At 45.9% G+C, this 16088-nt stretch overlaps 1 protein-coding gene across 1 annotated transcript in view; it reads left to right on the top strand.

Moving 5' to 3' along the window:
- Positions 1–13719, top strand: part of adam19a (ADAM metallopeptidase domain 19a) — a 114246-nt gene extending 100527 nt beyond the window's left edge. The window contains exons 15-24 of the mRNA XM_048235871.1: positions 761–956; positions 1547–1655; positions 1826–2030; positions 2879–2956; positions 4280–4388; positions 5689–5830; positions 6270–6369; positions 6631–6888; positions 10341–10522; positions 13062–13719. Of these exons, the coding sequence (XP_048091828.1) occupies positions 761–956; positions 1547–1655; positions 1826–2030; positions 2879–2956; positions 4280–4388; positions 5689–5830; positions 6270–6369; positions 6631–6888; positions 10341–10522; positions 13062–13113 (1431 nt within the window). The 3' untranslated portion in view covers positions 13114–13719. The remainder of the gene's footprint in view (positions 1–760; positions 957–1546; positions 1656–1825; positions 2031–2878; positions 2957–4279; positions 4389–5688; positions 5831–6269; positions 6370–6630; positions 6889–10340; positions 10523–13061) is intronic.
- Positions 13720–16088: the final 2369 nt, after the last annotated feature.

Raw genomic sequence — 16088 nt, 5'->3', positions numbered from 1 at the left:
GCTTCTTCTCCAAAAACACATACATAGCACTGCTGGAGGATGAGTCCATCAGAGGGCACTGTGGAGAGGAGTGTAGCACATCGCTGTCACCGTTAACTACCACATGTCTCATTCACAAGTCTCAATCTCACAGCTACTCATGTACATAAATAAGCTGCATCGCTTCATTTGTAAGGTTAAAACCACACTAGGAGTAGTGGGTGGATTTAAGAAAGCAAATCACTGCTTTTAGGCGGGGATCACATTGGGCAGCGGCAAACGTAACACAACGCTCAGACCATAATAAGTTCTATATCTCGTTCCTATGGTAACACAAATGGTTTGCCTTAACTGACAATTGAATGCGCTCGTGTTGCGCTTTGAAAATTGAACCAAGTTCAAGGCTCAGCTTGTTCAACGCTAGCGTTACGCCAACGTTGCCATCGTTCCACTGCCGAACCATAGACAAGAATAGGAAACCTGCTGCTTGCCGCTGGTCAGTGTGATCCCTGCCTTAATGTAGCACATTGAATAGATAGCAACCGTCTGTGGTTAAGTATTTTCTTTTTGTCTCTTCCTGTCTCTCTCCTCTCCATCTCTGTACCATTAATTTGGTCATCATCACTCACACTCATCCCATTGCATTTGTCTATCCTCTATTCCCTCCTCTCTGCCCTTTTTTCCATCCTTCTCTCCACCCTTCTATCCCTCCCTTCTTCCCTCCCTCCATCCCTCCCTCCTCTCTGCCCTTCCCTCCTTCCTTCCTCCCTCCATCCTCCAGCTGAAGCAGGCGGGCACCATGTGCCGCGGGCCAGCCGGGTCATGTGACCTGCCCGAGTACTGCACGGGTGGCTCGCCATACTGTCCGGCCAACGTCTACCTGCTGGATGGCTCCACGTGTCAGAGTGGCCACGCCTACTGCTACAACGGCATGTGCCTGACCCACGAGGCGCAGTGTCTACAGCTGTGGGGCTACGGTAAGATGGCCACCTCGCTGACCACACACTAACGGAGCTAAGTGTTCAGGTTTAAAAAAATAAAGTTCAAAGAGAGAATGAGAGAGGGAGAGAAAGAAAGAGAGGGAGAGAGAGAGAGAGAATGTTGCCATTTTTTACCTCTTGCCCTCCTCTAGATGAAAAGAAAAGAAAAGAAAGCAGAGAAGTTAAGTGTAACATTTTGTGAATTTCTGCATTTGGAAAAAAATAAGTAATGACACAGTAAAGTACAGTATATGTACAATGCATGTTGGGTCACCATGCTCAGGTGAGAGTAAATGCGTTGTTTTACTTTTTCAGGCTCACTAGTGGGCTCTGACTCTCAAAGGCTTGGGCCATGAGTGTCAGGTGTTAAGCTTCAACGTGCCCTTTTTTAAGCTTCAAAATGCCAGGTTTGAAGTTTCTGTGTCGAGCGTTTAGTCTCAAAGCTAAGGTAAGCTACTGCAGAAGGCATAGCCTTTGCTCTTTGCCCCTTGCCCGTGCTCAGAGATGAGCATTGGCACACTGCTTGGGCTGAGGAAGGTACTAGAAGACTGGTGTATTTGAGGCTGAAAATGCCCGTTTTGTACCAGGTGCCCGTCCTGCACACGATGCCTGCTTTCAGGACGTGAACGTGGCTGGCAACGCTTTTGGCAACTGCGGAAAGGACGCCCAGGGTAACTACGTGAAATGCGACAAAAGGTAATTTATTTGGACTCTGTAATTGCTGTGAAATTACTCTGAAAGCCCTTTTTGCTGTTTGGCATTTGGCTGTGAGGAATAATCACTGCAGTTACGACTATTCATTTGAGTTTTCTATTTTTGCCTTTTTTAAATTAGTTGGGTCGTGTTTGTTCTTTTTCTACACCCAGTGATGCCAAGTGTGGTAAGATCCAATGCCACAGCGCTGCCAAGAAGCCCAAGGGCACCAATGCCGTGTCCATCGACACCACCATCCGCAGGAATGGCATGGACGTCAAGTGCAGGGGCACCTACGTCTACACCACCCAGGAGGGGCAGGGCGACCTGCCTGACCCGGGCCTCGTCATAACGGGCACCAAGTGTGGAGAGGGGAAGGTGAGGGGGTCTACAAGCTAATCACAGGGTTCCCACGGGTCATTGAATTTCTGGATTATCATGGAAATATCATGGAAATTTGAGTCTATTCCAGACATGGAAAGTCATGGAATTTTAGCATTTGTGGGGCAAACTCATGGAATATCAGGGAATTTTGTTGTAGCAGTTTAAAACGTACTTGCCAAAATACATTAATGCAAATATATGTCCACACAGAATTGGTGTATATCTTGTAATTAGTTTTACTGCTTGCTTGAGTGGTTGTGGTTGGCCCACCATTTATTCATCTACCACTCTAAAAAAAAAAGTAAAAGATTCTTAAATGCTACACGGCTACTACTGTACAGTAGGTCATGGAAATTCAGTTTTTTCATCAGGAAAAAGTCATGGAATTTTCCATATGATTTAGAGTGGGATCCCTGTTATAACCTCAGACATGTACAAACTAATGACAAACTAGTGCCAATTAAGAGTCCTGTTGTAAATGCTCGCTTGGACAAACTGTAGCTGCTTATGTTCTCAATATTCACCACAGGGGTTAACAGACAAAGAGATCTCTTCATTTGACCTTTAAAAAGTAAAAAAAAAAAAAAACCCTCAGATGATAGCCTACACTGATTGTTATTTGTTGTTGTGAACCCTTGCTGGGTTCTTTTTCCTTTACAACAAAGATCTTTTAGTGCAGGCCTTCCACTAGAATTGTTTTTTTGTTTTTGTTTTTTATTGCTTTGATCTTAAGTGGTAGTATGAAGAGGCTCATCATAGATTGATATTAGCAGGAGTCTGTTGATTGGCTTGGACCTGAGTGGCACGTTGTCTGAGTGTGTGCTCCATGTGGTCTTGTTCAGGTGTGCAAGGACCGCCGCTGTCAGAACGCCTCCTTCACCGATCTGGAGAACTGCTTAGGCCGTTGCCATGGTCACGGGGTGAGTTTTGCGTGCGACATATTCTTGTACACGAGGGCTGTGAGAAAATGTGTAATAACTCATTTATTACATTTTCCTTACTATACTGTAATGCCTTTATTAACCATGCCATCCATATTGCGTAAAGTAATAAAATGTTGTTTTGTTATGATGCTATGAAAGACAAAAGGAATGTCCTAATCACGTTGAACCTTCGATGCTCAAAACTGATTATATGTAATAAATTAATGATACATTTAACAGACCATAAAGAGACTGAGGTTACAATTTAGGTCAAATTAAGTGGATAATTTAAGCTCATAGCTAGTTCATTTAACATTAGCTACTGTATCTGGATAAAGCCTTTTGTAAACAGCATTTAAGAGATAATGTAGGTAATCTTTTATTGTGATACTATGATATGGCTGTAATAATCCTTGAGCCCCTGTCAGTGTGCCATTCTGGAAGTGTTGTAATGTTGATCCCAAATGGCTGATGTGTTTTTAAGTCTGGGCAACTCTCCATGCCTCAGGGGGAAAGATGTCTTCAGTGATAAGTGGCAGGGATTTGTGAAACGGCTTTTCGGGTATTTGACAGCAGTGTCGTCTCAAATGGATGATGCCCTCTCTCCTTGGGCTCTTGGAACTTTTGTTTTGGTTGTTTGTGCTTGCTTCTTTGCGAGCATGCGAGCACAAGGTCAATGTTTGTCAGCCAAGTGAGGACAGGCACAATTTCACACCCTTAAATCCTCTCAAACAGCCCCTGCAGGTGTTTCTTCCTCTTCACTCTTCTCACACACACACACACACACACACACACACACACTCACTCACTCACAAATTCTCGCAAGCACACAATCCTTCCATTAGCTCTGCTATAGAATCTCCATCGTTCACAGTTTTTTGTTATTAAAGTCTTTAAAAAGCCCTCAAAGCACATAAATCTAATCCCTGTCTTGGTCGTCCTCTCTGTGTCTCTCATTTTGTATAACTGCACCTCTCTCTCTTTCTTTCTCTCTCTCTCTTTCACTCACTGAAGTACATTTACCCTGAAAAGTTTCTCAGTTAAAAGGAAGCTCTACCACAAGATGAAAGAGATAAAAGACTGCCAGGGAAAATCGAGAGAGCAGGCCTTTCTATTCACTGGTCTAGAGTCTAGCTTGGGGTTGAACAAATGACCAGCTGATCTTGTTTAAACTTTTGAAATGAAAATATGTTTTTAAGTTTTATGCCTGAATGTCCATATACACCAATCACCTTCTGAGCATACTTCTTGTTCTTCTTGATTCCTGTCACACACACACACACACACACACACACACACACACACACACACACACCTTAGGTATGCAACAGTAACGGAAACTGCCACTGCAACCGTGGTTGGGCACCCCCTTTCTGCGAGAAGCCAGGCCTGGGCGGCAGTGTGGACAGCGGGCCTGTCCAGTACGACAGTGAGTTTCTTTTTCTTATATTCCTCTCTCTCCCTCTCCTCACTTCTTTTTTTTTAGCTCTCCAACCCCCCCCACTTCCCAAACGGCTGATGAGCCCGTTTCATGCTGATGTCTCAGCCTGCCACCTCTGAAGTGCTATTCAAGGAGGACTAGTTCCCTGTGAGCGCACGTTCCCTTTTCCCACTCTCTGCTCTCCTTTCTTTCTTTCGCAGCATGACGGGAAATGCACCTTCCTGAAAGGTCATCTCTGCTCTTTCAGTCACCCCCCCCACCCCACCTCCTGCTGAGTGGGCTGATTAAGGATTCGTAACCTTCGAAGTGCCAGCCTCTTAACTCGCTCTGATATGCGTTTTTAAAATGGCAAGTTTCATGCTGCCGGTTCCAGCCAGTATGTCACATTCAATCAGCCCGGGCGAGAGAGAGAGAGGGGGGCCCAGCCCTCACAGGCCATTTGTACACCATTTCATGCCGCATCCACAAGCTTGTCCCCGCAGCCAACACGCTATAATATTGCCATATCTTAATTAGCGTGATTTGTCGCAGGGACAACCGTGGACAATTTCCAGTTGTCAACAATTCAATTTGACACTAATGCAAAGTGGTCTCTATCAATGGGATCATCTCGGAGCCGTGAAAATGCAGTTTATCTTTTCACAGCGGCGTGATACAATAAGCGTGATTCATAGGCTAAATGAAATCGGCTTGTCACTTAGCTCCTCAGCAGTCGCGCTGCCTAACTCTCGCAGACAGACCCAGCTGCGCGTCTCATCACTCCCCTGTCCGCGTGGTGGCGGTGGCATATCACTGGCGGCCGTCTCCACTCCACGCACCATATGCTACAGTTACGCGTACCTCCTGCTGAGTTCTTTAGCCGGGAATCTTTTGTTATATTACATTACTGACATTTGAAATCAGTGCATCAGTGAGGCATTTCAAAGAAGAACTGTGTTTGGTGAATGACACAGGGATTTTTTCTCTCTCTCTCTCTCTTGCTTGTCATCCTAATTTAGTTAATTCGGTTTCACGTCTTTGGAGAAAGTTATGACCGAACAAAAGAGATTTTGCTTGTTTTTTTTTTTTTCGGTGTCAGACATCGCTGCGTTCTTTTCATGTGTCTGTCACACTCCCCCCGTTGCTCTCCACCGATGCTTAGACTTCTGTTTTTTTCTGGTGTGGATGACTTCCAACACCAACCAAGCGTCTAAGCACAGCAGAGATCTGTTCTCCCAGGTTCCTGAAAACATAGCTGAACACTTGGACTGGTCTTTCAGTGTCGTAACGCTTTTGCCTCTGTTTACAGGTCAGCTGGGCTTGGTCATTGGGCTGCTCTTTGCCTTCCTGGTGCTACTCCCGGCCATTCTGATCTCCTTCTACTGCTTCAAGATCAAGAGCTCCTACTACCACAAGTGGCTTTCACAAAGAGAGAAGACCAAGGCCAGCAGGTATGGACTACAGATCCCTTGGAGGCTCTTTGTTCTGATATGTATGTCTGTATGCGATAGGCTGATAGTTATGTCCCCATCCAAAGTTTCCTTCAAAACTGTCCAGGTCATTTCAATGATTCAAGATGAGTCAGTGGACTAGGTTTGAAATTGCAAAAGTTGTGTGTCCTCTGAGTTTGTGTTTGTGTTATACTTTTTCTTGACTGTTTTTGGAGTTGTTGGGAAAGTTTTTGAGCGTTTTGTGAGGACAATTTAGTGTCTGGTAAACCCATAATCCAGCGTGGCAGGCACCTTGAGACCAGACTAATCTGTTTCAAGAGGGGGAGGCTGTAAAGGAAAAAAAACTCCCTGTAGATTTTCAGCTTGACCTTCACTTTTTGTATGTGTGTAAAAAAAAAATAAAGAAATAAATACAAAGTGCTTGTGCTGTCCTCCGCAGACATGAGGCTTCCATGGAGAAGGGGAAGAATGGTCACTTAAATCCAGCCTTTCATCTGAAGGTCGTCGCAGCTTCAAACAAGGGCACCAACCTTAAGGGGGTGAGTAAGGAGGACTTTTTCTGGAACAATTAAACAAATGGCTTACGAAACAACTGATTATCCAGGTGGCATTTCTGTTGTCACTCGTTTTCACAGCACCTCAAACCCCAGCCATAATGGCCGGTGGGGTTGGGGAGGAGGTTATGTACCACACTCATTCCATAAATATACTATACTGTGTATATATAGTATTGCCAAGGTGTGTGAAATAATACATTAATAATAGTACAATTTCTTTCTCTATTTGGTCTTTTTCTCCAGATTCCTCACACCAGCAAAGAAGTCCTTCCTCTCAGGCCAGGCCCCATGCCCAACGGCTCGCAGCCGGTCAACGTGGTGCGTCCACTGCGGCCAGCCCCGTCTCCGCGCCCCTCTCCCCGGGACATCAAGGGCCCGCGGTCGCACCTCCCCACCAGCAAGCCGCCCGCCGCACCCCCCAAGTCGCCCGCGCACACACACACCCACAAGCTCAGCCCGCCCAAGAAACCGCTGCCGCTCAACCCCACACGCTCACCACTGGTAAGGCCTCTCGCTCTCTGTGTCTGTATAGACCCTTTCAACAATAAAAACAAAAACAATGCTTGAACGTTCTATTTGGGTCCCAATCTACTTCCTCTGCATTAAGATAACATATGGAATGTTAAAAAGGAAGTCTTGTGGGGCCAACTATGATGCTGATAATGGAACTCTCTTGAAAGGGGTGGAACAGCAGGGGTGGACCCTGAAGAATAGATTAGAATAGAATAGCAGTATAGATTTTTTTACATTTACCAGGATATTCCAGGGGGAATATTCTATTCTACACAGTACAATTTTTGTAATCCAATTTTTTTATTGTAATTCAAGAAAGCCAATACAAAACAAACTGTATCTTGTGACGTTCTGAAATACAATAAATAATGAAACATAGAATCGATCAAATTATTTTAACAAACACACATACAACAAGCAACAGGCAACAGGTCCAGACAACATCCCAGGTGGTCAGGCCTGAAGGACTGCGCGGGGGAGCTTAAGGATGTCTTCACAGATATCTTTAACACTTCCCTGAAGCAAGCCATCGTCCCATCATGTTTCAAAGCTGCCACCATCATACCTGTGCCGAAGAAAACTGCTCCATCCTGCTTCAATGACTACCGCCCTGTGGCACTGGACACCCATCATCATGAAGTGCTTTGAGCGGCTTGTCATGTCACATATCAAAGCCATTCTCCCCCACCCTGGACCCCTTCCAGTTTGCATACCGAGCCAAAGCGGGCTCTACAGAGGATGCAATCTGCTCTGCCCTCCACCCAGCCCTCACCCACCTGGAAAAAGAGACTCATATGTGAGATTGCTGTTTATAGACTTCAGTTCTGCATTCAACACCATAATACCACAACAACTCATCTGCAAACTTGACAAACTAGGACTCAGTACCTACCTCTGCAACTGGCTACTGGACTTCCTCTGTCAGAGGCCCCAAGTAGTAATGCGATGTTGGCAACAATACCTCAAGCAGCATCACACTGAGCACAGGGGCTCCCCCAAGGCTGCGTGCTCAGTCCGCTGCTCTTCACCCTGCTGACGATGACTGCACTGCAACCTACAGCAACAATCACATAGTGAAATTTGCTGGCGACACAACTCTGGTGGGTCTCATCACCAAGGGCTTATTTGTGACTCAATACAGGTTGGAGGCTCCACCATCTGACCACGCGGGTGCAGGGACAACAACCTCCTGCTGAACGCCAGCAAGACCAAAGAGATTGTTGTTGACTTCCGGAGAGGTCACACCCCAACACCTGCCACTGACCATCGACGGTGCTGTGGTGGAGAGAGCGAGCAGCACCAAATTCCTGGGGTGCACATCAGTGAAGACCTCTCCTGGACCACCAACACTGCATCACTGGCTTAAGAGAGCTCAGCCGCCTGTACTTCCTCGCGAAAACTCAGGCGAGCAAGTGCTCCACCAGCCATCATGACCACATTCTACCGAGGCACCATTGAGAGCATCCTCTCCAGCTGTATCGCTGTGTGGGGCGAAGCTGCACTGAATACAACAGGGAAAGCCCTGCAGCATAGTGAACACAGCTGGAAGGATCATTGGTGCTTCACTCCCTCCCTCATGGACATTTACACCACCCACCTCACCGCCAGGTGACCAAAATTGTGAGTGATGCAAGTCACCCCGCTCACAATCTGTTTGATCTACTGCCCTCTGGGAAGAGGTACAGAAGCCTGCGCCCCAAGCACTACCAGACTCACTAACAGCTTCATACACCAAGCTGTAAGGATGCTGAACTCTCTCCCTCCTCTCCCCTCCACCCTCAGCTACATAACATCCTGGACATTGGACCCACAATGGCCGCCTGCACTACTCCACCTGCACACTTGAACACTTGCACACTTGTACACTTTTACAACTTGGTGTTGTTGTCCTGAAAACACAACACTTCTGCTGCTCTTACATAACTTGCACCACTATGCCACTTTCTTTATTACTTAGGTCAAACAGTATTTTATAGTATTTTACAGTATTTGCACTAGTATTTTATTGACTGTCTATGCACAATGTCAACAAAATTTTGCTGCTCTTATTTTTTCATTATTATTATATGTGCCCTCTTATTTACTTATTTACTTACTTTTTGTTTACTTGAATGTTATGTTTGTCTGTGGACTTAAAATTGGTCAAATATGTCTTGTCTTCACCGGGATAGTGAGAAACGTAATTTCGATCTCTTTGTATGTCTGGAACATGTGAAGAAATTGACAATAAAGCTGACTTTGACTTTGACTTTGATACAACAAGCATAAACCACACAGCACATTGCTGTGAAATTTAGACAGATGAGGGTGAAACCTTTTTGTAAGGCCTGCAATTTCTAACTCCGTTGTTGTGTGTATAACCCACTATTGAAGCGCTGCACAGCAGGGCAGCACCTGCAACAAAATACCGTGGGGAGGGATTATTTTCAGAATTACCCGGGAAGACTTATTCTCTCCCGTCTTATTGATCATCGGGCGATGCGTTCTGCCTGTCACGGAGGGAGCTGCGACGCTCCTCAAATTTGATTGACTTCGATTGTGATCCTGCGCAGACAGCATGCACTGTTGTCGTTTTTTTTTTCTTTCTTTCTTTTTTGACCTCCTCTCTTTCTTTCTTCCCCTGTGTTCTGGGCCGTTTTCGCTTGAATTCGCTGACTAATCAAAAACAAAGAGAGACGGTCTCAGCATATAGGCGGGCGAAATGACATTTCGCAGCTTTGCGCGGCCCCTAAAATTGGATTAGCACCAACTTTTCTCACGTCGAGCGATGCCACAAATGCTATTTGTATTTTATTTCTGGTCCGTGCCGCAGCCAGTGTATTTTCACCTTCACAGTTCAGCATCCAGGGGAATTAGCTGGAGCTACTGTAGCCGTAATCAGGGATTAATTTGGATGAGGTTGGAGGAGTCGAGGTACAGGCTGCGTTGACACGAATGGAAAACGGGATGGTGTCAGGCGTGTGGGATTGAGCTGCTATGTGGATGGTTAAGGTGATTCATTAAGGGCTCCAATTGGCACATACGTGTGATTTGATCATGGAAAGCTAAGTGTGTTCTCAGTCTTGCTCTCTCCTTGGCTTTCTTCTGTGCCATCTTTGCTTTCACCCTCTCTTTCCCTCTCCTGCTTTCTCTTTCTCTCTCTCTCTCGATATTGTGTGAGAGTGGGGAGGGTGCATGAGTAGTTTTTAATTATGAAGTGGAAAGGGGCCTGCTATTTTGGTCTTTTAGATTTGAGGATGCTATACATTTTGATCCGATAGGATGTCTGTATTGGATGTTGTATTGTGTTTCAATGGGGCTCTGATTTCATGGTTTGAAGATTGATTCAATAAATGGTTGTGAAAATGGTATTACACCTCTCTCTCTGTATCACTTTTCTCTCTTCCTCCCTCTCTCATTCTCTCCCTCTCTCATTCTCTCTCTCTCTCTCTCTCCACCAGCTGGCGTCTGAGTTGCAGTCGCGCCACTCCCCGTCTCCTCCCCAGAGGCCCCTGCCACTCAGCCCTGCCCGGGCCACCCCGCCCAAGCCCTCCTCGGGCGGCCTGCTGGTCATGATGCCCCCCGCCGTGGGGCCCAAGCCCGTGGGCATGGTGACGGCCACGCCCCCTCTCAAAGCATTCAGGTGAGCCAGACAGACAGACAGACAGACAGACAAACAGTATGTGTGTATTTTTGCATTACATGCATTACATTTACATACATTTAGTCATGTAGCAAATGCTAACTCCAGAAATCTAACTAACAGATTAAAGCATACTACAGACAGAGCATGTTGCCTGTTAAATGGATATCAAAACCATTGCAGATCAACCCCATGTTGGTAGGCCTTTAAATATCAAACCCATATTCAAACCCATTTTGGTAGGCCCTTCCTGTACAAGTTTGGCTAGAAATTTAAAAGAGGCCATTTTGGCTCAAGTCCTCATCAGGACTTCTAAACAGCCGCTGTGGTCCGATGTTTTCCCCCTCACTGTTTGGTGGTAATTACACATCATTAGAATAAGCTGTTTCTCATTAGCAAGTTGCCATGTCAACCAATTAATCATCAGTTGGTTTCAGCTCATTCATCAGGCAGTCATGACGCATTAAATTAATTGTCCATTACACCACTTCAATCCATCAGTCCCATTACCCAATCACTGGAATCATCTATTCTAAAGATATAGAAAGTGAGTTCAAAGGTCCTTTCTGCCTGCAGATAAATCATTCTAAGTACAGGCGTCTATACGATAAGACGAGTGATTCTCTACTGTATTACTGCCTTGCGCTGATTAACCGTAACTCAATTAGGCAGGTCAAAAGAGGAGCTTTTAAATTGCATTCTGTTTTAAGCCATCAGAGGCCACCGAGGTCAATTTATGTATTCAGTTACCCTGCTGTTGGACAAGGGCCAGTCTCAAGCACAGCTTTCATTTTTTTGTCCAGGCAGCACAAGTCCATCCAGTAGAAATGGAATGGGGGATGGGGGCAGGTAGTTGAAGAAGTGCTCTGAAAGACTCGATCTTCGTTCTAAACTTTTCATGTCCATTCCATCAAGATTAAATGGGATATTTTTTACTTTCATTTCAGATCTGCGTCGTTTTAAGAACTCTCGACCAACCTCTGCATTGGCTGAACGTGTTCTTGTCAGTCACGTTTCATGTCTTCGCCGTAAATCTGGTCTTATCCCCAGTGGGAAATGGAATTCGTTTCCCAGGTCTTGCTATCTGGTCGATACAAGCTCTCTGTCTCCTTCCGGGGGATGCTCTGTAGGCAACTCATTCATCTGTGTATCCACCGGGTCAGTGGTTATTTTATGTCACCTGCCAGACGAAACCAGGGATAATGTAGTCCAACATGAAAATGCAGGACTTGCTGGAAGTGAAAAAAAAAATCTGAGTTCAATTATATATTCAGTGCGGTAGGTTTTAGAATAAATGGTTGAATAAATTGTAGCGCATCGGGTTTGGAGCCCCTGTTTTTGCAACGTAATCCACCTGAAATCCAAAGCTGAAAATGACATCTCAAACAAGCCCTCTTTTTATTTAAAAAAAATCCTTTGATCACGTTCCATAAACAAACCCAGCATAAACTAGTCGAGAGAATGTAAGGGGGTTTGGGGGGGGTAAAGAAAGAGAAATTACCTGGCCTGAACCTCCATATCATCTTATCTACAGTTGTTTACTGTTAAAGCTGCAAAGCCCATGGAGCCTGCGAGGCACTCAGGCAAAGCTTAACGCGCAGGCTGATAATTCCACCCCGGCAGGTACCAGTCCTGCCGACATTGCAGGTGCCGCATCTTCTCTCTCTCACACACACACACACACACACACACACACACACACACACACACACACACACACGTGGCAGCACCCGCCGAGCTCCTTAAGCTCTCCATCCGCTCCACCACGGCAATCAATGCGGCAGGCTCGGCGTCATGGTGACTTAAGAGAATAAGACTCAGGCATCCGTCTTAAGCAGGGAAGGACCGGCGGCTAATTAGGAGGGAGGCCATCTCGAGGGCAGTCCTGTTTGGTTGATGGTCTCCACTGCGCTGCCGGGATGCAGAACGTATAGATTGTTTTGTACCTAGCTGAGCTTTAGTGATCAAACGCTTCTGAGCATTTCTTCTACTGAACAAACACTACAGATTCAGACACTATACATTGCAAATATGTGCTTTAAAAAAGTAACTGTCTCATCCCATGCCCATAGCAAAGGATGTATTTAGTTGGTTTGAAAAAAAAAAACGTTTGACGTTTGTTAACATATGTTAATCCATGGGACATAACTAGAGGATATCCATTTCCCTAGTTATATTATCTTACCGTTTCTTCCTGCTCATTCTGTGGCGAGTGCGATTCACACATGATTCCATATTATTATTATTTAGTCACACTGCATGCCACTCCATTGGCAAGCCTGACCGTACAGATCCAAGTGTTCTTCTGGCTGGCAACAGAGGTGTCATAACCGGCAATTCACAATCCATCTGGAGAGCCACCTCCTTGGGGCTGGAGTTATGGCCAAGGACGAAACGAGGGAAACTTTGAACCATTTGTCACAGCACATACACCCACATGCAGCAAAGCGTAACACACTGTTTGTCCCCCCTTCCACCCCTCCACCACCTTTTCTCTTCCCCTCCCCTCCCCTCCCTTCCACAACTGTCTCTTTTTCAGACCCGTACCTGGAGCGAAACCAAACACAGCCTCATCGCCTTTCAGAAAATGACCCTGGTAGGAACTGAGCTCTGGAATAGAGACTGCAGTCAGCCTTATTTGCACTAAAATAAAACATAAAGACCTTGTTTGGAGGCTGTTAAAAAACAAAAACAGGACAGGCTCACTGTCCAACAGGCATCCCTCCAGGAGAGGCAGAGTGGTACTGGGGTCGAGTCGAGGCTCTGCAACCCACTTCCCTCCCCGCCACACGCTCCCAACGCTGACGACCCCACCGTGCTTGGCAAACGCGCCCGGCACATGACAAGACGCGGTTTTTGCACTCGGAAGACGCAGATGCAGAACTGAGACAACAAAATCAAAAAGTTTTTAGTTTCGAGGGTGGGGTGGGGTGGGGGTGGAGTGGTCATTTTACCAAAATCTTGATTCAATCGTCATTACGTTTACGTGTTTTGTGTATCAGTTTGTTTTTACTTGTCGTGTTTTTTTTGTTTTTTTTTAAATAACTGTCTTGTTTACATTTGCTTTTTAATGTTTATGTATGATGTGCCAAAGACAGTTTTTGTTCAAATGTTCACTCATTTTTTTCCATGTGAATCTTCTCAAGTGTATGTTTGTTTTTCTTCGCATCCTTACATAAAACCCACTGTTTTTTTTACCAAGACTGTACTCACTGTGTCTGTGCATCGCCTCTTCCCATTTATTGAGGGAAAGTCTATCTGCATGAAACACACACTCAGGGCTCGCAGGTGCGTTGGGGAATCAGGCATCGAGCCAGAGAGTGTTGCCAGGTTTTTGTATCACCTGCACCACGGCTTGTGTGCAGCCCACAGCCCTTTTCAGGATATATAGCAAGCACCGCTGGCCCGATTGAGTCACTTCCCTTATGATTTTATAAGAAGCCATTTCAGACCCACCGCAGGTAAATGGTAGGCTGTCGGTTGTATAAGAAAAGGAGTCAATTTGTGTGGGTTTGTTCTAGGTAGGTGCTGACCACCCACCTGTGACATTGTGCGCGCAGATATCTCTGCATAGGCCGATACGGGGGATGTAAGACCAGCTAATCCTGCACTGCACACACAGACAGAGAGGCAGCGTTTGTCACGGTCTTTTAGTAGCTCCTACTCATCCTCCACTCTTCATCCATGTCCATACCTTTCAGGGAGCATCACTTCCTTTCTCTCATCTGGGGCCCAGGTGGTGGAGCCTGGGGTGTGCATTCCACTGGAAGGGCTTTGCTGCACAGCTGTGCCTTACTTCTCCCATCTGTCAATCTGCATTAGCGTTGGCCATCCTGCCACCTTGTGGGTAATCTACCCACCTGCCCTTAAGCTATCATCAGACAAGGTCTGGTACACTAAAAGAAGACCCTCACATTTTAGTGAGCTCTTATCCAAGGGGACATAAGGGTGTAATGAAGCTGTACATCCTATTTGGTTGCTTTGTTCACAGGAACATGAACCGCATCATCATCCTGACACTGCCAGCACCTTGCCGCACTGAAAGTCTATGGAACACAAATGAATAATGTCGGTTCAACATCATTGTCTCTCTCTGGAGTGGGCACACTGAAAACAGTCTCAAGGTTGCTGAGTAGTGATGGTTGAAAGAACGCTCTGAGAGCAGAATGAGTGTTTGCATAGGGGATCATGTTAAAGGGACTGACTGGCACACGCAGATGAGCAGGAGCTGCAGCAGTAGCCACTGGGTGGACAGGATGAGGTCTAACTGCCACCTTCAAACAAAGGACGTTTTTTTAAATGGAGGAAAAAATGCCCCTGCAGAACCATTCAGGGATACTGCCGGATTCTGGGACTTAATTTCCAGAATGGAATGGACATTAAGGACCCCTGAAGATGGGCAATCGGCAGTTCAATTCCAATTTCTAATGCCCCGTCGAAATACCGCTGTGAGCAACAAATGAAGTGTAATTTCTCATACAGCTTTAATCACGACTGTAACTGTTATTTCAGCGATTCTCTATTAAGGTGAAAGGTAGGTGGTAGCGGTCACTGGGTTGCGGTCGGGCTTAGAGCAGGTGAGATGCGAAATGAGTGTGGTGGTGGTGAGCAGAGCAGTGGTGGGGAATTAGAACTGGGACACCGGCGTCTCCCACTCTGATAGTTATCTCGGTCGTAGTAAAGCCTCTTCGGTGGCCACAGGCGTGAGCAGCATTCAGTGGAGTCCTGCATCGAGCGTGGGCAGGGAAAGGCAGCACTTTGTCAAGGTCAGAGTCTCATGCACTCCCTCTAGCCATGGGAGTAGAAAGCTGGGGGTGACCGGTCCAGGGCATCCAGGGCAGTGCTGCAGGACAGGGGCACTAGAACGTGCCAGGTACCAGACCTAAAGGTCTTTGACATTTAGACAGGAGATGTTTTTTTAATTGGGCCTGCAATGTTTTGCTATTGCACCTGCTTCCGGCCTCGGTCACCTTCAAGGGGGTCTCATCAAAGGTGCAGGTAAGAACTCTTCTGAAGGACAACTGTCCTTGGGATTTGGCCAGCTATGTCGTCAATAAATAAATGGTTGTTGTTTTTTCGGACTGTGTGAAGCGATGTGTTGCCTTGCATTGTCTCCAAACCTGTCAGCTATCCACCCCTCAACCTTTACAACAACCAGGCCTCTAACTCATGCTTTCAAGCACCACTATAAGGGATGGAGTTGACGGTCTTGACATTGCTGGATAAACTCTTTCATGTTCAATTCATCAACAGTAGGATACAGACTCCTCTAAAGTTTCTCAAGACTATGGGCCCTCTGGGTTATCTTTATTGTGCAGCCCATCTGAAGAAAAGAAAAATTAGCTGTTTGTTAGGTGCCTAGTCCAAACCCCTCTTTTCAGTCATAACCATAAAGAAATATATATATTTTTTAAACTGAGTTATGTTAGCAAATAGGCTTAATATGATTTCTTTACCAACTCTGTGATAGCCTGTGCTCTAATGTGGCCATAAAACGATAGTTTGGATGAAGACGACAGAGATAGGCTACTACGCATAGCAGTATCAGCTGGCCAAACCTCAATCC

The sequence above is a fragment of the Alosa alosa genome, chromosome 24 (genome assembly GCF_017589495.1).
Source record: "Alosa alosa isolate M-15738 ecotype Scorff River chromosome 24, AALO_Geno_1.1, whole genome shotgun sequence".
In the NCBI taxonomy this organism is placed as follows: Eukaryota; Metazoa; Chordata; class Actinopteri; order Clupeiformes; family Clupeidae; genus Alosa; species Alosa alosa.
Note: the sequence above shows the minus strand (reverse complement) of the source record. Positions and strands in the feature narration are given on the sequence as shown.